The sequence below is a fragment of the Brachypodium distachyon genome, chromosome 3 (assembly GCF_000005505.3).
Source record: "Brachypodium distachyon strain Bd21 chromosome 3, Brachypodium_distachyon_v3.0, whole genome shotgun sequence".
NCBI lineage: Eukaryota > Viridiplantae > Streptophyta > Magnoliopsida > Poales > Poaceae > Brachypodium > Brachypodium distachyon.
Window position 1 is genome coordinate 2,602,471 of NC_016133.3, and position 22,351 is coordinate 2,624,821.

Consider the following 22,351-nt stretch of genomic DNA (forward strand, 5'->3'; position numbering starts at 1 on the left):
AAAAACAGCAAGCAAGCTCTGGTCTATTCTTGGATGCGTTCACAGAAATATCCTGTACAAGAAATTGTTGAAAGGTTCACTTCATTGATTCAGTAATATTACTCCGGTTTAATAAAAACAGCTTCTCCACCGAGGAAACCAGGAACAGATAGTAACCAGTTAGCTGCCGCCAGTACTTCAAACTCTGGTTTTTCATATACACCGCATTACTAGAGTTCAATTTGTAGCACATGGAACTGATAGAATTGTCTACAGCCCTGCTAAAATTGCAACCGGTTTTACATACACCACACCTCCAGCCCCCTACAGATGTTCCTAAACAAATAGCTACAATGGTACTAGGTACATCTCAGATGCGCGCCGAGGAAATGCTTCCTGCTTTGTTCTGTTCGCCATCAAGAAGAACTTATTATTGTTCATATGCCAGCATTGCCCTCATCATAGAGGTCCATTGTTACGCCTCAGTGAGAGGCAGAGCTGCCTGCTGACTGGTGAAAAATGAATTGTTCTCACTTACCCAGTTATTCCATAAATATTATAACCAATCTTTTGGTTCTTCAACTGGAGTTAATTCACTGCGGAAGCACTCCGATAGAACCCTGCCGTCACACTACTGGGCCTGCCATTGGAGTGGCCGATCTGGAAGCTCCCAGCCCTCCTGGGACGGGGCATGAAGAGCGTACTGAGCATCTTTTCCAAACCGTCGACGGTGTACTTCACATACTTGCTAGCACTTACATCCTGCTCCACGAGCGGCCCGTAGTTCTGCATGTAGCTCCGGTAGGCAGGAACTATTGCCTGTAGCACAAGGTCACATGCCTCCGCCCTCAAATCCTTGTCTGGTATGATCCATGCCGATTGTTCATGAAACATCTCACTGAATCTTGCATTGAAAGTTTTGAGGCGCTGCTTTACGAGGTCTTTTGCTGTGGCCCGACCCTTGGAGAACAAGATTAGCCCCTCCCGGTTGAGCAGCGGTGACAGTGGCCCCCAGCTACTCCTCATAAACATCTCCAGGTAGTAACCCTTAAACTGTTCACGATCCCTGAGCCACACATCACCCAAGAGCTCACCTAGCTTAGTAGCCTTCAAATGTTTAAAGAAATGCCAGTGTGTGTTCATCATGAAGATATACGATAGAGTAACATTCCCGTACCCCTTGGACCAAACATCAAAGTTGGCTTCAAGGGCCTTGACAATGTTAAGCACTGCGGCAACAAGCATATTGTCATTGAATACCTCCTTGCGCCAGCTCCGGTGGATGGTGAGCACCTGTGCAAGCACAGGCCTATAATTCTCACTAAGGAGCCGGTTGCAGTACTCAACAACAAAAGAAACCAGGCGCGGCACACCCCCATCAGCTGGGGGAGGCATGTGCCGCTGAAGCTCCACCTGCACGAGCAACTCCTCAAAGATTTCAACGGCACCATCCACCAACAATTTCACAAGGTCCCTTGTCTGGCACTGAATATCCGCACAGACCTTTCCACCGAACAATCGGTTAAAGTCCAACCTCAGCTTATTCAAAGAATCAAACACCTCCAGCAAACGCAGGAGCTTGATGGGGTCCTTCTTGACATCCGCAACTGCACGGCCAAACCTCAAGAAATCAAGAACACTAGCCTGTGCTGCCACCTCGGCGAAGCACGCTGATGAAACATCCTTGTGCTGGCCAAACACCTTGGCGCAGAGCTGCCGCTCAGACTCAAGGAGGCGGCGCACCACAAACTCCAAATGCTGCCCCCACAACTCGACACCAGGTCCCAATGCCTGTGCATCATCCGCCGGGTTGCGCAAGTAATCGAGGCCAAGGGCACGAACGCTGGCACTGACCACGCCACCGCGTGCATCGGCATACATGGAAATGCAGCTGTCTCGCCGGCCATTGGCCACAAGGCGGTCCAGAATCAGGCTGAGCTTGCGGACCGCGGTGGCGGGGATGCGAGACGACGACGAAATGGATGCGGAGCTGGTGGCGCCGTGCTGCTGCATCGCGAGCGGCGCGGAGTGCTCGGCTAGGAGGCGGCGGAACACGCCCTCAAGCATGTCCAGCGCGGCTGCCAGGAGCCCCCCATCGAGGTACCCGGACGGTTTCCTGAGCTCATCCAGAGCGACCCCGACCTCGGCGAGGAACCGCGGGTCGGCGAGGTCGTGGTCACCAAGATACTCGACGATGTCGGCGAGCCACTGGGCGGCGAGGCCGCAGTTATCCGACAGGAACCTCAGCGCCTCCTCGAGCCGGCCGAGCACGGCGAGGTACCCGGGTAGGTCGCCCGCCGGGCCAGGGCCCCCCTCGCCGGCCTCGAGCAGCGAAGGCTCGAGCCCGTGCACGGCGTCGAACACCTTGAGGACCGCGGCGGCGGGGCCGACGGCGCGGTCGATGTGCGGGCCGGCGGCGACCAGCTCGGCCCGGGGCGCCCGGATCGGGCGCACGGCGGCCTCCAGCGCCGGCAGCGCCGCCTGGATCTCCTCGAGCCGGGGCGCCCCGCGCGCCATCGCCTGCCCCATCGCGCGCGACCGCTCCACGCCGGCTCGCAGCGAGCGCGCCGCCGCCGCCAGGGGCGATGCCGCCGCGAGGTCGTCGACGTCCTGATCCATCGCCTGTGCTCGGGTGTATGGAGAGAGAGTGAGAGAGGGATGGAGAGAAGCCGCCGCTCCCCGGATGGAGAGCGCAATGAGGTCTGATTTTGGAATCACGGCTTCTTGCTGTGGGCGGAGAGAGAGAGGGGGGGTTTCTTCGGGTTTTTAGGTTGGAAGAGGAGACTCTGGTCGGGGAGAAGAGACTACAGTAGCCCTTTGCTTGTTCGTGTCATTGTGTTGTGTGTGTGCGCATAATGATTTTGTTTTGTTTTTAGAGGATCCAGATTCCAGAAACCCCGGTCGTCAATGGCAGGGCTGGTTTTCGATGCATCAACGCATGGTAGCTTTATTTTTCTAGCCGGACTTTTTTGCCACTTCTTATTACGAAAGATAACGGAAATATAACGTTTCGGACGTAAAAGACGGCAAAAGACAGAGAAAAAAAAAGGAGGGATAGAGGAGAGCAGCAGGAAATCTACGCGGCAGAAAACCCACCGAAAAATAATAATCATATTTTCAGTAACAAAAATAACTATTAATCACTTTATTTCTGAAATCGTAACCTGACTATTCTCGCTTGCATTCTGGATCCACACATGCCACCTATCCATCTTCATGTCAAAAACTATTTGTCACCTTCTCTCTTCCTAATCTCTTCCTAATCTCAGTAGGGTGGGGGGTGTCAATGTTAATCGAGAAATGATGAGCGGATGTAGCAATTGACTGCTGCGTTCTTTTCGGATTCCAGAACTAGCTTCTTCTAAAAACTGCCATCATATAGCTTTTTGAAGAAAACCACGTCTCAGATTTAGATAGGTTTCCAAAGTAGTTTAGTCCACTAATTTGATAGCCTAATAAAAATTTAGACAACGGTTTCTAGAGAAAACTGATGGCGCCTGTCAGTGCTCTCACGCCATGGGTCGAGACTTGAGACCTTCGGGAGCACCTCATCTGCGTGTTGTACGCCGAAACGCATCACAACACAGCCGAGCACGTCATGGCGTTCACTGATTCACGTCCACAAACAACCAGCATCTGCATTTTGCTCGTGGACAGCAACTTGCCTGGCGCTCAAAAGCTGAATCTCAAATCTTCACATGAATCATGACTCGAGTTGAAACACATATATAGAAAAAAAAAAGGAGCGAGACACGATCGACGGACCGATCATTGCTCGCGGAATCTCGAACGCGAGATCTGCGAGGGCCCATGCACGTGCGTCGCCGGCCCCTGCAGGAGATCGCAGCAGCAACGGGCTTGACTGACGGCAGGGCCCTCATTTTCATATAGCGACATTCATCTGTCGCGGAACTGATGGTTAGGATTCCGATCTCGTTTACCAGATCGACGCCGCCGGCCGTTTATCACGATTCCAAATTCTAGTTCCGACACGGCTCGAGTAAATTCAACGGAACTACTCCCTCCGTATATTAATTATAGTGCTACATATTAAGTGTATCTCGACGTTTTTGTAAGTACACATACATTCATATTTAGACGAATTTGAGTCACTTAATATGTGATGGAGGGAGTAATTTTTTTTGAGAAACACAATACAGACGCGGACGCTCACAAACACCTACGTAAACTCAGACCTATGAACGCACGCATGCACACCCTAACCGTATGAGCACCTTCGAGAGACTGGTCTGACAGATCATCTTTAAATTGACGAAGTCATCACATGCGTCTCGTAGTTGACGGGTACATCACTCTCACTGAAAGCACAACACCGGTTAACCCCTGGAATAAATTCAGGAAATGCGAGCACCCATGCCAAGTCTGAAACTTGAATCTGGGTGGGCTGGTTCCACCACGAGAAATCTACCACCTGAGATAGGCTCAGTCCGCCGGAACTAATTATTTTGTCATTGCGGTTTCACGAAAGCATACATGACATTATTTTTCTCACTGAATCACAATTCTTCAGACATGTCTTGTCAAATACCGTAGCCACCCAAAATTTCCTTTTGCAATTTTTTTTTCTAGTTTAGTAGATTATTTCCGACATATGGGGACCACATGCAAGTGCCTACGTGGCAAAAAATACTCGGTCAAAGGCCCGTCCCTACCTGATCCCTGAACTCGGGAGAGATCAAGAACGGGCGAGTACAGGTTTGAGTAAAAAGCCTGTTAAGAATTGATGTGACACTTGCACGTTGCTCTATCTGTCGGAATCGGTGACAAAACACACTTAACCGGTAGATTGCTTTTTCGAGAAAACATGATTCAAAAATGATGGTTCTGCGTGAAAATTAACGTAGTTTCGCGAATCACTGTCTGGCCATAAAATGCATGGCTTTATGAGACTTACTTCATGATCCTACTCGAAACCGTATTTTGCCTCGAGAGCTGGGCCGAGCCCAAAGGCCGCAGCCTGCAATTCATCCGGCCAACAAAGCTATGGATCACTGCAATTCATCCGGCCCGGGTCGTGTGTGCTTGCTCCGATAAACTCTGAATCACGTCCGTACTACCCCCCGGTTTTCAGGGCCGTCTTTCTTCGATTGCACGCCATGGATGAGCGAGCAATCATGCCTGAAAAGAAGATTTGAGTCCTGTGCGTGCGTGGGTACTGGGCAGATCTGTAGATGTAGGCTCCATGGGTCGGAACATGCCTTTGCTTACACTTTTGTGCTGTCAAGTTTCTTACGCTACACCTTTTCATTTTCTACACTGTAATTCGTTTGCTTGGCTCTGCAAAAAAGATGGAGAGCGGATCAAGTGAGAGGGAGCAAATCAAGGGAATGGAGACGTAGTCCTATGCTTGCTGGGGTAAATTAAATACTCCCTCCGTTTCATAATTCTTGTTTCAAATCTGCCCAAAATTAGACGTATCTATTCCTAAAAAACGTCTAGATACATGTAATATTTTGACAAAAATTATGAAACGTAGCGAGTACAATACATGCACATACAAATGTATTTACTGCCTTTTTTAGAGAAGGCCATCATGGCTAGGTTTATTACTCATCAAAATAACATCAGGAGGATTATCCAACCAACTACTAGAGATAAGTTCAAGAAAAAGAAGGTGAAATGATACTGTACCAGATAACAATATTGACCAGTGACGATGTGAGCAGGCTGGATATCCATCCATCAAGGCAACGTATTTGGTGAAATGGATGGTACAGATCAGGCCCGTTGATTCCCGGATGGACGGGCCAGATCGAAGTTCCCTATCCAGCCACTTGCTGTGTTTTTTAACTCGTGATTACACAACCCAACCCTCGTGGCTCTCTTGAATCCTGATCTTCCCCGTGTGTTGATTAGATACACGGTTACGCGTCATTAACCACCCCCGTACTTGTTTATATGCTGCTACGTACATACCGTGTGTGAGTCTACACTTCAAAAATATTCCTGATCTCGCTGGATTTGTATTTAGATCTTTTTATCGATAACTTAGAAATAATTAATTACTCACTACTACCTCTTTCCATAATTCTTGTTTTAAATTTGTCTAAAAATGTATTTATCTATTTAAAAAACGTCTAGATGCATGTAATAATTCGACAAGAATTATGAAACGGATGATCGAGCAGTGAGTAATTAATTATTTTTGAGTCATGAGAGAAACAACAAAGATCATTAATTGTAAACCTTTGCAATCGGGCAAAAACAACAGTCAGCCTAGCACGCGTACATCCAACGACCGGCAAAATGAGTCTTCCAGCATCCAAACAAAAATAATCAGGGGATGAATGAATGTGACAAGAGCAAAATGAATGGCCTCAGAAAAATAATCGCAGTAAATAAATACGCCACGAGTACAGAAGTCACCGTATATATACGGAGGCAATAATAGAAGGCGGTGGGGGCCGCGTTGACCGGGCAAGCGGGGTCTCCGCCACGTCACCCGGCACGACCCGCCGATCGTTCCCATCCACTCCTCTTCTTTCCCCTCTCTTCCCTTTCCCCTTTCCTCTCCGCTCTTCCCCTCTCCTCTCCTCTCTCGCTCTCTCTGCCGCGCCCCCCAATCCCGATCTCCTCTCCTCCCCCTCTCATGCATGAGAGGTCGGCGGGGATCCCACCAACGCTAGCCGCCGCTGCCTCCGCCGCCGCGCGCTTCTCCTTCCTCTTGCTGTTGCTGCTCGTGGTCGCGGGGCGGTCGTCGTCCGCCTGGTCGTGGTGTCGCGAGGGGGAGGCGGAGGAGGTGAAGGGGTGCTCCCGGATCATGGGGTTCGGGGGGGACGGCTCGCCGGCCACCGGTGGCGGGATCAGGTGACGTTGCTTATTTATCTTTTTCCCCTGCCCGCGCGCGTACTGGTTGCTTGATGTGGTTGGTTCTAGGGATTTTGTTGATTCTAATGGCTCGAAGGCTCGCTGGTTGATTCGTTCTGGGTCCTCCCGAGGCGAGGCGGGTTGGTCTGTGACTGTGAGGAGGGGGGAGGGAGAGAGATCCGTGGCTGTTGGCAGGAGCTAGTGCCTCGTTGTAGGGTTACTCCACTGTGAGTATAGGCAGCGAATTTGTGTGGCCGCGCATGAGTCAGAAGAACAGAAGTGGCACGCAGCCTTTGAGTTGGATCTGTCCGATTGGGCAGCCTTTTTCGGCGGTGAATTTGGTTGGCGCACGATGGTATGGTTGTGTTTTAGGGACAACAACAATACTAGGGATTGTGCCATGAGAAGTTTTGTCTCTCTGTGTCAGTGTCCCGGTGAAAACCTGCCATCTGGCCTTCGCTGGCCGGTGACATACCTACGTCGTCCCCTTGTTGGAAGCATGGCTTTGGTGCCGTGCGGTGCTCTGGCCTTGATTGGTTGGACCCGGTTTCCAGGCTAAAAGCCCTGTCCTGACCTTCATAGGCTGTATCCGGCAACGTTGGCGTGCATGTGTTTCTTCCTCTCGAAAGGCGTTGCTTCGGAAACCTAGCTGTCGGTGTTTTTTGTCGTGGTTATGCCGCTGCTAGCTCATGTACTCTGCTTGCTAGCTCATGTACTCTGCTTGTATGATGATGTCTTAGACTGACCTGGCATCTTATTTAATAACATTATTAGGCCAGGAGATCTTGCTTTCCTTTTTGGGAAATAAAATGTCGCGCTGTGAGGATCTACCCCCAAAAAATCTGGTCTGTCTGGTGTATTAACGTGTTTCTCGAGCGAATTCACCACATTCTTAAACATGGCTTTGAATAAACATAAAGGCCGCACACTGAGCACTATACTAAGTGATTCATAAAATGATCATGTGAGCAAATGGCAATCCATGGCATGCCTACTACCATTTCTATGTGAGATAGTTTATTATGTAATAATGCTCCACAAGTTGTTTATGTGTGCTGGTACTTTGGAACAAAAACAGATGAAACCGAGGGACAAAAGATGACGATACACCATGCATACGATACACTACCTCAAGCTACTCTGTTTTTCATATATTTGATTACACAAAGTACATGTGTTTAAAAAGTGTGACACATTTGATTTCACATGAAAATGTTGTAGAATGCGTTTCATCAATTTATCATTTTGGATATCTTAACTGATAATTTTTCCTTTTGCCATTGCAGTGAAAATGGCAGGTTCAGTTATGGGTTTGCAAGTTGTGCTGGGAAAAGGGCATCAATGGAGGATTTCTATGAGACAAGAGTCGATGATGTTGATGGAGAGACTGTCGGGTTGTTTGGCGTATTTGATGGTATGATTTGCCTAGTGAAGAAGCACCTTGCTCAGTTCTTTTTTATTAGTGAAGCGAGTAACTATAGCTGGCTTTTCCTATAGGTCATGGTGGAGCTCGAGCAGCTGAATATGTGAAGAAGCACCTCTTCAGCAATTTAATCAAGCATCCGCAATTCATCGCAGATACAAAGTCTGCTATTGGTATGTATATCATGCATAAACTGTTGTGGACCAAAATATTTCTACCCAGGTAGAGGGCGATCATGATTTCCTTCCATTTCTCTTTTGCAGCTGAAACATTCACTCATACAGATTCAGAGTTTCTGAAAGCTGATAGTAGCCATACCAGAGATGCTGGCTCAACTGCCTCGACAGCTATTCTCGTCGGCGGTCGCTTGGTGGTGGCGAACGTTGGTGATTCTAGAGCCGTTGTTTGTAAAGGAGGGAAGGGTAAGTCCATCGTCTGTAACGCTGTATTCCTGGACCATTGATTCAATGGAAAGTTCATCTTGCTGTTTTCTTAGAGAACATGCAAACAAGTGTTCATGGTGCTACATAGGTACCAGAGTTGGACAACAAGTGCTGTGATCATAGATTCAGAGAACATACATGCAACTTTTGCAGCGATTTCGGTTTCTTCAGACGGTCATGATGTTTTCTTAATCCCATTTTTGCAGCGATTGCGGTTTCAAGGGATCACAAACCTGACCAGACAGATGAGAGGCAGAGAATTGAGGAAGCTGGAGGCTTTGTGATGTGGGCTGGTATTTTCATGAGGCCTCTGAAACTGTCCACTTCAGTATGTGCTTATTTCTAGTATTACTTCTGTTTAACTATTGAGTTTTTTCGTAGGTACGTGGCGTGTTGGTGGCGTTCTTGCTGTTTCACGAGCATTTGGTGATAAACTTTTGAAGCAGTATGTTGTTGCTGATCCAGAGATCAAGGTTTGGCTAAGTTTTGTTTGCTTGCTTAGTTCTCAGCTAGCACCTCTTCTGCCGATTTTGGATTAGATATTCTGGGCAGTGGTGGCAGTAATTAGAAGTTCGGGGAGATGATATTATATAGGTGATGCCCAAATAAATCAGGATAAATTGTGTTAACAGAAGCAGATACCATCATAAGTACCAGAAATGTAACTCAATGTTGAGATTTCTGATCTACCAGTTAACTGTAGCTTTTTATCGAACTTCTTCACTGTTTTCACGCAAGGAATAAATGATGGCACCCATTCCTAAGAAGAGGAAGCTAAATGCTACTCCCTCCGATCCATAATTAAACTTGGTGAATTTATCAAATCAACCATCTTCATCACTGTCCTTTACTGCTATTTACAGGAGGAGGTAGTCGACAGCTCACTCGAATTCCTCATCCTCGCTAGTGATGGGCTGTGGGATGTTGTAACTAATGATGTAAGTGCATAGCCATATTTACTGAAGATTCTCCTTATGCTGCTATTATCCTGTAATACTCAATGGGTCATCCTGAATTTTCTATTTACAGGAAGCTGTTGCCATGGTCAGGCCTATAGAAGACCCTGAGCAAGCAGCGAAGGGGCTGCTCCAAGAAGCTTCTAAGAGAGGAAGTGCTGATAACATCACTGTTGTCATCGTCCGCTTTTTAGAGGGAACAACAGAGATTGGAGACGGACCGAGTGAGGAGGTCGCCAAAGACCAATCTTCATAGTGGTTATCGTTCTCCTATGGTGTTGTATTTGCTGTTGTATCTGATGGTCGAAGTAGATGAACCATGGCGGCACCCTGCCATGCTGCGAAACCAAACTGACTTGGCCTGGATTTCATCCTCGTTCCATGCTTCCCGGCTGTCCTAGATGGTAATTGGGGAGCAGAGGGATGATGTGGCTAGTGTTGTTACCATATGATCCCAAGGGGTACTTTTTTCCTCCTTACTCAACCTTGTAATGTGTAGCTTATGTGCTGGTGTTTCGTGCTACTGATTTTTTAGCAGTAAATGCATGTAACTCTACTATTTGAAGTATTTGAACAAAGTTGTTGTGCTTCTGATGTCATACTTCAGAGATCAAAATGGTGCATCTATCATAATTCATCGTTTCTGTGAGTAAGGCAGAGCCAAAACCATCTGTTTTCAGAATGTAGCACGTCTGGAACCATATGAATCATACAAACGAATGATCATACATTTGAAGGGAAAGATTAGGTGCATCCAGGTCACAATGGCGCAGATGGTTTATCAAAGAAGGATGGTGCAGATGGTGATGAGTGATTTGATGTCTCTGTTTGCTTGCAAATAAATACTCCATCCGTTACTAAATGTGGTTTTAGTGCAAACAAGTATTTAGAAACGGAGGGAGTACACCTCTAACAGTATACGGCAACTGCATATACACCAGTTTTACTTCTCGAAGGAACATTTACACAGCACGCAGCCAAGCGATCATCTGGATATACCAAAAAAATATGTAGAGATTACTACTTCCTCCGATCCTAATTAATTGTCGAAATATTACATGTATCTAGACACATTTTGGGCATAGATACATCCATATTTGGGAAAAATTTGAGACAATTAATATGGATCGGAGGGAGTATTTACAAATCCACGTCAGTTAATTCGGGACGGAGGGAGTACTTTGAACAAGTGACTATCTGGACACATAAATGATGTAGAGCTTACTATATGTCCACTCAGATCATATGCAGGAATTGTATTCAGGTATCCAAGATTCAGATACGATCAAATAGTTACAAACTCTGACGGGTATGAGGGTATGCTGATCAATAAACTGATGAACAAAAACTCACAAGGAAGAATGCATAAATGATAAATGAAGTAAAACCGAGCAATCTCTTACCTTTGTTACTCAGAGATGTAACTGTCTTTTCAGATTAATAAAGTTGTTTTCCCCGTAAAAAAAATGAAGTAAAACCGAAATGCGAGCCCACGAGTAAACAAAGCAATCTGCACGAATCTTGGCACCAAATCCTTCTGCTGCCTCGACAATGACAAGACGGCAGCAGAAGGAATGCTTGGGATGCTCAGTATATGCGATCGTGATGACAGTGAAGATGACGCATATTGGCTCACGTATTCTGTTCTGAGAATAACCAATGGCAGTCCGAGAAGGTCATCCCATTGCTGATAATGTGTCGGTATGTGATGGGTGTAGCTGGGGGATACCTGCTTTTAGAAACGCCGTACACCACATCTTCACAAGATAAGCTACATATTGGGTATTTTTCGGTGGACATCAAGACGTTTCAGGTCGAGTTGTTCGCTGGGCTTAGCGAAGCCATCTTTCCTGGTCGACTATATGCTGGTTTCCCACCATCATTGTGTGCACCAACTATATGAAGTGGCAAGCATATAATTGTACTCTTTCCTTACTCAGATTTAATTTGGTCCCAAGATGTTGCAGCTTTTTTTTGCTGATAATGTACCAATGCTAATTCCAGATTCAGCCAAGTTATATTGTGCTCAGGCCTCAGCATTTGCCCTGTAGATGTGTCATGTTTGCAATTATATAGTTAATTAGTGTTATATGTTATTGGTGTTCTGTTGATAATCTAACACATAGTTTATGTGCGCAATTGGAAGCTTAATGTTTATTTATAATCTTGTGGACATGCATATAATCATCTTAATAGATGGAGTACTTTATTTAGTTAATTATCACCCATTGGCTTGAACTAGCTCCTTTCGCCAATGACCGTGAGTGATTTTGATGAGCACGTTCAAATCCTGTCGAATTGATGGTCTTAGTCAATATATTTCTAATTTCTTTATTTTTAACCTGTATATGAGTAAAATTTGTCACCAATGTTGTAGCTCAGTCAGCCCCATGATGACAATCCACTACAGGTTTCTCCACAAATTAGTAGACTAAAATACAGATAGTTCAACTAGTAGTAGCTACTAGCTACACAGATCACTGTAGATTGCCCTAGTCAATTTAGTTGAATGGTTGATTTTTGATTGTCTTTCGATTTACTGCAGTTGAATGGCTAAACAGATGGGAGGAGGTCACATATAATGCTAGTAATCATAGGAGTAAGGATATTATTGGTATTATTACTTTCTGCTGACTTTGAGTAATTTTTTTTTATAGAATTTTTTTACCAAGTCATGATTGAAAACAGAAGCTGTTTACATGGATGCATGACTGAACTTTTGCTTGCTCCTCTGCATCTGCCTCTTCAAGCTCCTCAGCGTAGTGCATTTTTATCGTATAAACTTTAGGTTGGTTAATCATATGCACACATAGAAACTTAAGCCCGTGGCTACGTGCCATATGACATCAGGATGTTTGGAAAGTACATATTTGAAATCTTGTTTCCTGATTCGCTGTTTTTTTCATGTAATTCACTGTTATTGTGCAATCTGATAGGTACCTCCTTGTTATATCCAGTATCAACTTCAGGCATCGCATACAGCCATTGATCTATCCGATGCTTGTTAAATAAACTTGGTAGCCTTGTATTCCTTTTGGTGCCTTGTTCATATGGAAAATTCATGTTGTTTCATCCATGCACAGGTGCCATGGCAAAGGAGTTGATTCTGCTGAGCGCATTGTGGCCTTGGAAGAGAAAGTAGTGCATGGACTAGATGTATTTGCTTGCTTAATGCTTGGTCCAATATCCAATTGTAGACGGTCGATGTGACTCTACTTTGTAGTTGATGCATATGCTTATTTCAGTGAGCTATGATGTGTGTGCCGTGCTATACTTGCACACAATTTCTTTCCAGTTACAGCACTTGAAGTGTATTTCAGTTTCTGAACTTTTAGATACTGGCTATTTGCAAACCATTGAGTCTCTGAACATTTTTGTTACTGCAATATCAATGTCTGCTTAAAGTGCGAGTGTGGAGCAAACCAGCGGTGCAGTTGAGCAATCAAGGGGATGTTATCTAGGAATTCAAAATAGTTCAAGTTGATATAAGGTTGCATCTGTAGCAGCTGCTACTGAGAAGGTTGCAGTTGTTGCAGGAGGTGCAATTACGCAAGCAGCTGCCGAAGCTTCTAAGATGGAGCCAAGCAAACGTGAAAGCTTTTGAACTGCATTCCTGTAGATTTATTTCTGACTTTGCAAAACTGAGCCTGAGTTCAGAACTGGTTCAGAGTTAAATTGGCATGAAATTCTGAAGAGGAAGAAATCAAAAGGTGTTTTCTTGCAGAAGCTCTTTGTGATTAGTGAACCACTCTTTTTTTCTTTTTAGATGATGATTAATGCACCACATCACGGTTCTGCAACACATGAAATTTTTCTCATATATCATTCCAAAATCACATCCGAAATTCATTCATAGCCGTACTACACAGTACTCACATATAAACTAGACGGTAAACTTCTCACTAGATCAAACTTATGTCTCGCATGCCCGTGCGACAGAGATTCGTGCATTGGAAAAGGGGAGAGTTTTGTAGCTTCACCTTGAAGTCAAATAATAATGCATTGTAACCTAACATGACAAAGAGCTGTTTTGGACAAGTTCTCGATTTTTGTTTTGGCCGACAGAATTGGAACTCGCCAGGGTTGCAATCAACACATATTTTGGTGATAATATACAAATCAGAAACAAGCCAAGGAAATGAAAACAAATCCACCGTAGTAGTAGTACGTGCTACCTCTCTCTGACGGAAACGGTAGGACGTGCTGGGTGCGCCCGTGAGACGTCGCCGAACGCGGACTCGACGTCTTTGAGCACTTGTTCACGTTGCTCACGTGTCAAGATGCCCATGGGCCAGAGACGCACGTCGATCTGCTGGAGCGCTTGCAGGTTGTGCATGCCGACCGGCGTCGCGCCGCCCCATTTATGGGGCCCGAACCAGAGACTGAGCTTCTGTAGCTTGGGCATAGCTCCTGCCTCGAAGCCTAGGTATGCTGTGACATCTTCAAAAGAGCGGAACTCTACGCGCTCCAGAGCCGGGAATAGTCCCGTGCCCACCACCACCTTGTCCTGAGGGATATCCACCACTTTGAAGCTGGCATCGACGAGCGAGGGCAGCATTCCAGGAACACGAACGTCCTCCGACGAGAATTGAGCGATCCAAAGATAGAGGACCTGGAGGCAGCGGAGACCACCAATCCATTGGGGAACTCTTAAGAACTGCCAGAATCTCAGATTCAGTACCTCGATGCGGGGAAGAGGATGATCCGGTAATGACTCCAGCTGGTCGTCATAGCCTTCACGCTGGCAACTGAGATCGAGGCGCTTGAGGCCACGGAGCTTTCCAACCGAGGAGACCAAAGCATCGACGCCATCCTCCGTTAAACAGTCTCCGTCCCACGTGGACAGCTCCAACTCCCTTAGACTGGTCAGCTCGCCCAGTCCCTTGATATCCTCCACCGAGCTCTTTTCCATGCCAAAACAATGCAGGGTGCGGATGGATTTCATGTTCCGGATCCCTTGAGGCAGCCCAGTATTATACGGAAGGTTCAGACGGAACAAATTGGGCAAGCAAACCACATCTGACGGAAAGCTTCGTGCTGACGTGCGGGATATCTCCAGAGTCTCCAGATGAACAAGCCCTTTAACTTCAACAGGGAGATCTATACTGCCGGATATCTCCTGGGAAACCTTCAAATACCTCAGCAGAAACAAGTGCCCGATAGCACTGAGGTCGATTGTCATGTCCAAATATCCTAGGAACTCAAAGACCAGCACCCGGAGATACTTAAACAGACAAAGAGGAGGCGTGTACTTGGAATATCCGAACCATGCAAATGATCGAACTTGTGACAGACTAGTAGCAGGTATGGTCGACCCTGGTTCTGTGGAGGCACCTGAGCTCAAGCTCAGGGATAATCGGCGCACCTTGTAGTTGCGCCCATGCATTCTTTCCATTTCTTCATAGCTGCGTGCTGCACTAAGAAAGTTGTTCTCGGTACACTTGCTTAAAATCAAATCAAGCATCAAATCGTGCACTCTGCAAGAACACACCTCTCCGTACATGGTTTGTTCACCGGGCTGAATCATGCTTCTGTTGATAAGCTCATTGAAATAACTTTTGGCAACTTCCTCCAAATCTGCCCCATCAGGACCACTGACAAAGCCTTCGGCTACCCATTGTCCAGTCAGATCATCCCTCATGATCTCGCGGTCCTCAGGATACATACCGAGATACAGAAAACATGCCCGGAGACGAAGAGGAAGATTAATGTAGCTAAGGTTTAATATATTTTTCATCCCTTCCAAGGTGGGATATGCAGCAAAATTGGTTCCCAGAGAATCCTTTATGCTTTCCCAGTCCCTCCTTGATCTTGCTTGGCGACTGGCTAATAGGCTTGCTATAGTGATAATTGCAAGTGGCAATCCACCACACTTTTTCAAAATCTGAGCTGAAACTTCTTCAAATTGAGGTGGACAGCCATCTTCAGACCTGAATACTCTACTGAAGAATAACCTCTTCGAGTCTTCGTTGGCAAGTGGCTTCATTCTATAAATGTATCCATGATGATCATGGCATGCCCCACAAGCCACATCATCCAATCGCGTGGTAACTATTACTGTTCCCCCATTATCACCTTCTGGAAAGACGCATCTAATAGTATCCCATGCAGATTGATCCCACAAGTCGTCAACTACAATAAGGTACCTGTTGAATTATTAATGTTGCTTAGATATGTTAGGAAACAAAAATGTTATAGTAACATACATATCATATTTGATAAAAATGATGGCATACAATTTACAAAAAATGAAGAAGAGAAATACACAAAAGGTCCAGTAAAAGGGAACCACCTTGCTCTTAATTTGATGGACCTTTAAATATAATGGGTTTTATTTCCTAATTATAAATACAGCTTTCAATATAACACTAACTACACAAATGTTAAATATGTATACTAATATATCAGAATCGGCAGTATTTGAAAGTAAGACCTCCTATTGATACCACGAGCCAGGTTATACACACACAAAGTATTTTGCCTCAAGATGAAGTCGATCTAGTGGTTCCGCAAGGGTAACATATATGAAGCATTTCTACGGCTTAGTCAAAGAAATACATTTGTTTTGGAAGGATAGATGTAGTCCGTGCTCCATCTAGATATTGTTTAGTGTCAACCTTGTGACTAACTAATAAAGTGAAAACCGAAGCCAAAAAGATTGGTCACAATAGCTCATTTTAAGGTTATCAAAAATAATAGATACATGGAAAATTGCACTCTCTATAATATGCTGGACCACAGGTTCAATAAACTAAATTAGCATTGTAGATGTTGGTAGATTTTTCTATACATTTAGTCAAACTTTTTTTAGAAAATAACTTACGACAAAGGTATAGAACAACTTATAATTTGAAAGAGAGAGAGAGTACCTTTTATTCTTGAGATGTTCTCTAAGCCGGTCGATGATATCTGTCACCTCGTGAGCGCGACGGGACTGGTACACCCCAAGCTTCAACTGTAGGCCACTGAGAAGGCTTGTCATGTCAGGCCTTTGAGAAACTGAGACAAATGCCATGCATTCAAACTTGCCTCTGATCTCATCGTACACTTGCTTGGCAAGTGTAGTTTTACCTAGGCCTCCGAATCCCACGATGGACACCACGTTAAGCTTTCTCACGCTAGCAGTCAACCAGTCGACAATATCTTTCCTTGGGCCATCAATACCCACAAGACCTGCCGCCTCCTTGTATATCGCCGAGACCCGAGGATCGACAGGAACGACACCGGAGGCAGAATTGATACAATCATCAATCTTGTACCTCAGGCGTCGTTCATTCGCCTCGTGTGCAAGAACCTTGAGCTCCTCGATCCGATCAGCGATCTTATGACGCTTGACCAGCCTCCGGAGACGCTTCGCCATCTTCTTTACGAAGCCCGCCTTGGCATCAGCGGCACCGCCACCACCAAGGTCATGCATGAAGTCATCGATGCAGTTCTCCATGTCATAGGACATCTCCCTGACATGGTCCCTCCAGTCCTTGGCCAAGGGATCGGGTTCGTCCATGAGCTCCAGCTTGTCGAGGAGAGCTTTCATGGCGTTGAGCTCATCCTTGAGGAACGAGGCCTGCTTCCTCACCCCGGTGAGCTTCTTGTATTCCTCCCCGAGCAGCACGGTGAGCTTGCCCAGGAGCGGATTCATCACCCCGCTGGTCGCGCTCACGATTTCTGCCATCTCGCTCCAGACTAACCTCACTCTCACCAAGTACCTAGTGGTTTGTTCGCTGCGAGAGTTTAATCAAATGGATCTGGCTGCTGAGAAGGAGCGCTGCCTAGCCCTCGCGGGTGCTATCTAATACTAGTGCGACTACTGCCTCGCGTGGTGGTGGAGCTATCAATTATTGTCCTCCATCCATCTCATGGTCACCACCTCAACATGTAGCTAGCCAGTGCCCAGTGGTATGTTCGCTGCCAGACTGTAAGCAAAGAGCCTAAAAGAAAAGACTGTAAGCAAAGGAATCTGGTGCAAGCTGTCGTTGGTGACGTCGGACAGATGACGATGGGAGCTCTGCACTTGAGGCCATGTGCGAGAGCAGGCAAGCCCCACTACTGCAATTATGAATCAACAACTGCTATCAATTATTGTCCTCCATCTCTCACGGTCACCGAGGTACAGGCCATGTCGGACACTGTTGGCCCACTTTTTTACTCCACCGTGGCTATCAATTTGACCAGCTCAATTCTAGAGCAAAAATCTTGAACCAGGATTTTTCTACTAGTACAAGTCCACTGCAAATGTTTTGCACTACAAGTATTGGTAGTTCAACTCAAATGCAATAAAACTAGACCAAAACCAGATGCATATGCATGCTATGCACTAGCTGCTTCGAGTGTACTAGTGAAAATTAACTTGCATAACAGCATGTACAATTTCAGTGAGAAACAACAAATCATCGAGGCATCAGAAATCAAAAGTGCGTCACAGCAATGCACGTCAGTAACAGTTACTGCAATTATGAATTAACCATTGCTATCCGGACAGATGACGATGAGAGCTGCATGGATGCAGAGCAGGCAAGCCCCACTACTGCAATTATGAATCAACCACTGCTATCAATTCCATCACCAACTCCCACCTACCTCGTGAACGTACGTGATCCTCTGCACTACTTTGCTCAGGGAATTTCCGAAACGAAAAGTAGGCATTACTTTGTGCAACTTGCTTAATAATCTTAATTACTTGAGACGACCTGACCTAACTTAAATTGGATTATTCTTTAGCATTACTAATATGCATACACCTCTCTTTTGTTTACGATGTTTGATTTGGGTGTGCGTGCTGAGCGCTGATTGACCCATTCCACCAGAGTCAAAGATAAAGTGTTCGCGCATCATGTTTAATCCGTCCCACTTACGTATTATTACCTCAGGTCTCGATCAGTGGCAGACACGTTTTCTGAATAAAGAACTCACAGCCTCTCCCTTGTGCCATCGTTACTTTAGATAAAACATACAGTAGTTGATCAGATAATACTCCAGTATATAATTTACCGTGCTGCTATTTGTTGCTCGTTGTTTGAATCCAGCTCCGGTTGCATATACTGTATATACTCCTTTTGCTGGGCAACAAGCAATGGCTCTCCGGGGTAAGAAGCACAACTGGGCAACAAAGAAACAGGTGAACATGAGTAGCCTCCGTGACATAAACAGCTCGATTTTTGATGAATTTCATTTCGTCAAAAAATTAAACAGAACACCATCCTAGTACCCACAGCTGCAATAAAATGGGACCAAACCAGAGGCATATGCACGCTGTGCACTGGCTACTTCGAATGTACTAGTGAAAATTAACTTGCATAACAGTATGTGCAATTTCAGTGAGAACAACAAATCATCCAGGCATCAGAAATCGAAAGTGCTTCACAGCAATGCACGATAGTAACAGCAGCAGACACAATCCTCACCTTTCGTCCACGGATCTCTCAGGGACCTTGCCTGCAGCAGCTCGCGGTTCTCCGTGGACGCGCGACAGCAGGGGGCAGCTAGCCTGGATCACCGACGCCGTCCAACCATCAAATCCGTCACGATGAGACGGCCTCCACGATGAGGCCGTCTCCTGCCCCCGCCGGAGCTCGGGGGTTGGCGGCGGGCATCCGTACGAAGCAGTTGGCGACCAGGAGCAGCCTGGAAAGCTCTGATTCAGCCACTCAGGTCCTGATGACCCGGCGACTGGAGGCGGAGGGCAAGCGGCGGAGGCGGTCAGGCGCAGGACGCGAGGGGCGCGGAAGCAGCGGGAGGTGTGAAGAGGGTACTGTGCAGCGGGAGGAGAGGAGAAGCAGGTGCGCGGCCGCCAGGGAGAGCGCCACCGGAGCCTGTCGCCGGCGGCGGCGGCCGGGGGACGGGGATCCCTGGGTCAGTGTGGTGGTTGGGGATGATTCCCACCGATTGGAGTTGGGCCAATCCCGGCCCTCTTTTCTCGTTTTTGTGGCCTGGATTACGCCACGCACATAATATTGCCACTACAGGTAAGAAGAAGAAGAGAAGCAAGAGAATCGAAATGGAGAATGTTAGTTACGTCCAAAACTTTTACATGATGGCATATCGATGAACATTGCAAATATGACATCAAATTATCTGAATCGACAAAGTTAAAAATGCATTTTTCAGTTTACATTTCTTTATGACATCAAATTATCTGAATCGACAACTTTCCAAAATCGATTTTTGCTCATCAATCAACAAGAAGTCGCTCTGAAACCAAAGAAAGGTTTAGAAGATTGGATCTACCCTCAATCCCCTGGCTCTTATCCGTCGTGCCGCTCGCAATTAGCTTCGCAGGACTAGAGGATAGAGAACCTTATAGACTGCAAGTTCCGATAAGTTCAAATCTTTTTCATTTTAGATGTCAACTTATTGGACTAACTTAATCCATTATAGACATATGTGAGAGCCATATGCCATGTTTGAAGTCAAGCAGGCTTTGACCAATCTTCAGAGCCAATCTAAAGATAACCTGGATTTCCAACATGCATTGTTCCTGTGTTCAAAATAAATTCCAGTACTCAGGCATATAAAAAAGCACTGTTATTCCAATTCATGTGTGCCGGCTTCAGTACTTGCGCATACAAAAAAGCATGCTGTTATTCCAATTCATTTGTGCCGGCTTCCTTGACAAATCAGTAAGTACGATAAGCAAGCATTCCATATTTTAATTCCATATAGAAGAAAAGGCTGTATTTCATATTTTAATCGAAAGACATGATTTAAATTTTGCAAGCCACACTGAATAAAATTCTGACGATATGACGCCAGGCGAGAGGAGAGGACTCACCTGCGGCGCCGTCAAGTGCCCCGCATTGCGTCTCCTGGAGCATCTGCTCTATCTTCTTTTTTCCCGGAGGACAGAAGGGGTATGCGGGCGTGTGAGGGGTGCGCCGCGAATTCAGCCCAGTACGGACCGCGGGAGCTCGGAATTGTGGGAAGGGAAGGCGCAGGTGCATGTGCGGAAAATTGTTTGGTATTCCAGCCATGAATTACATGAACGTCCAAACAGCGGAATTCTGCACCTCAATTCCTACATTCCCTGCGCCGGCCATGTCCAGCCAGGAAGCCGAGGGCTGGGCACAAGGCTCTGGGCCAGAGGAAAGTGATGGGTCCCCACTGGGCACCAGGGTTCCCGTGGCCATGGTTGGCACGGAGGACATCTGCGTCGCCGCAATTGACATCGTCAGCTTTCATGGCCGCAGACAAGGAGGAGCAGCAACGACATGGTTCTTTCGGGGCCGCCTTGGTCTGCACAAAGATCAGTCATGATCAAAGGAAGTATTGTGTATTCTGTGCATGTACCCAACATCAAACAAACTCAAACTAGATTAAGGGTAAAATTTATACTATCTGTACATCAGCAACAATCTGAAATTTATGGCAAACTACATATAGTGTACAGCAGGAAACTTTCTTATACAGAAGCAAAATTTCTACAAACATTCACTGAAATAGTCAGTCTGCACAATCTGCAAGCAGGAATTTCCCATACAATAGTACTGCTGCATTAAAAGAGTCTGCTAGAGATTCTAAAATTTCTCCAATGTGTAAGTACAAAAAGAATCTACTAGAGATTTTAAATTTCTACAATCTGTATTTGCTACTCGTACAATAAGAATCTGGTAATCTAACTTGTCAAAACTACAACAAGTACACAAGATTTCTAAATCTGTACAATAAAATTCCTATAGTCTGTACACAAGATCTGATCCTAAAAGATGTCAAATTTCAGGTAAACTAACTTCTCATATACTCACTCAAAACCAATAAAAAATACACATGATCCTACAGTAGCTTAAGGGCAGATATTGCTTACTCATCCTACATTCGATCGGCATTGATGAAAGAGCTGCTCCACGTCCCCAACCAACCAAGCCTAGCCGGGCCACGCCCTCGACCGGGCGAGGCAGAGCTCAAGAAGACGGCGGCTGCTAGCTCGTGATGCCGGCGGATCAGGCGCCGTGGTCGGGAATGGGACGGGGAGGCGGATGGGCGCGCCGGATCCGCGGGCTTAAGTGGACTAGGCGGGGAGGGTGCGGTTGTCGCTGGCAATGGCGAAGGGCGGGGGATGGTTGGTAGCACTAGCAGATCTGGGGGGATTTGGGCCTTTGGCGGCGGGGTTGTCGCTGCAGAGGTCAGAGACGCGTTCGGAAAATGAAGCGTCGAAAAACTTAATTCAACTCTACCGATCGAATGACGTCATAATTGTGATTTCAGATTCATGCATCGATACTAACAAAGAGAGTTTGTGTAGGTAAGTCAGAGTCAAAGTCGTCTCTTTGATCTGCCTTCGAATATCGATGACATGGCTGCACTTTTTCCCCAAGAAATATGGCTGCATTTGAATGAAACCGATTATCATTTGGAAAGGGCGCGTATGAAATTCCAAACATCTCCAATGCGCATGAACAAATCCGCGAGATCTCCAACTTAGAACTCACGAAATCGGCGAGATTTTTACCTTCTCGGACAGGACGGGACACGGACGTTGTGAGATCCGAAGACGGCGGCCTTCGCTGGATGCCTCACCGGCAGTTTCAGGCCCTTGTACAGCTCAACGACGGCGGCGGCTCTATCTCGGGAAGTGGCAGCCGGAAACAGCGACGCGGACTCCAGTAAACAGGCGTCGGAAGTGGAGGGGAAGACTAGAAAGCGGCGAGGATGCGTATGGACGGCGGGCCACAACGGAATACCTCGCCCGTGTTTAGACGTCGGCGAAATCTGCGGGCGGGGAATGGCGG

The 22,351-nt window shown here is 46.4% G+C and overlaps 3 protein-coding genes across 8 annotated transcripts; 1 reads left to right on the forward strand and 2 right to left on the reverse strand.

Annotated features, from left to right (window-relative positions):
- Window positions 1-64: 64 nt before the first annotated feature.
- Window positions 65-2,823, reverse strand: LOC100825005 (exocyst complex component EXO70A1). Its single transcript, XM_003570881.4, has one exon. It carries the CDS (start codon window positions 2,596-2,598, stop codon window positions 568-570), a length of 2,031 nt encoding a protein of 676 aa, XP_003570929.1. The 5' UTR covers window positions 2,599-2,823; the 3' UTR covers window positions 65-567.
- A 3,672-nt stretch (window positions 2,824-6,495) lies between these two features.
- LOC100829318 (probable protein phosphatase 2C 10) lies at window positions 6,496-10,228 on the forward strand. The gene is made up of 8 exons (XM_003574642.4): window positions 6,496-6,807; window positions 8,094-8,221; window positions 8,305-8,403; window positions 8,494-8,652; window positions 8,880-8,966; window positions 9,055-9,146; window positions 9,537-9,611; window positions 9,703-10,228. The coding sequence occupies exons 1-8, from the start codon at window positions 6,590-6,592 to the stop codon at window positions 9,883-9,885; spliced, it is 1,041 nt and encodes a 346-aa protein (XP_003574690.1). The 5' UTR covers window positions 6,496-6,589; the 3' UTR covers window positions 9,886-10,228.
- Window positions 10,229-13,451: 3,223 nt separating this feature from the next.
- On the reverse strand, window positions 13,452-21,748 carry LOC100825310 (disease resistance protein RPP13). Of its 6 annotated transcripts, XM_010235511.3 has the most exons (6): window positions 21,427-21,748; window positions 20,398-20,858; window positions 19,031-19,585; window positions 18,618-18,725; window positions 16,499-17,557; window positions 13,452-15,775 (listed from the first exon to the last, which is right to left on the reverse strand). In XM_010235511.3, exons 5-6 carry the CDS (start codon window positions 17,299-17,301, stop codon window positions 13,801-13,803), a joined length of 2,778 nt encoding a protein of 925 aa, XP_010233813.1. In that variant the 5' UTR covers window positions 17,302-17,557; window positions 18,618-18,725; window positions 19,031-19,585; window positions 20,398-20,858; window positions 21,427-21,748; the 3' UTR covers window positions 13,452-13,800. The 6 variants fall into 6 exon arrangements, with proteins under 6 accessions (XP_010233813.1, XP_014756249.1, XP_024316631.1 ...); XM_014900763.2 differs by having other exon boundaries at window positions 16,499-18,725; window positions 21,436-21,748; XM_024460863.1 differs by lacking the exon at window positions 19,031-19,585.
- Between the last annotated feature and the right edge of the window lie 603 nt (window positions 21,749-22,351).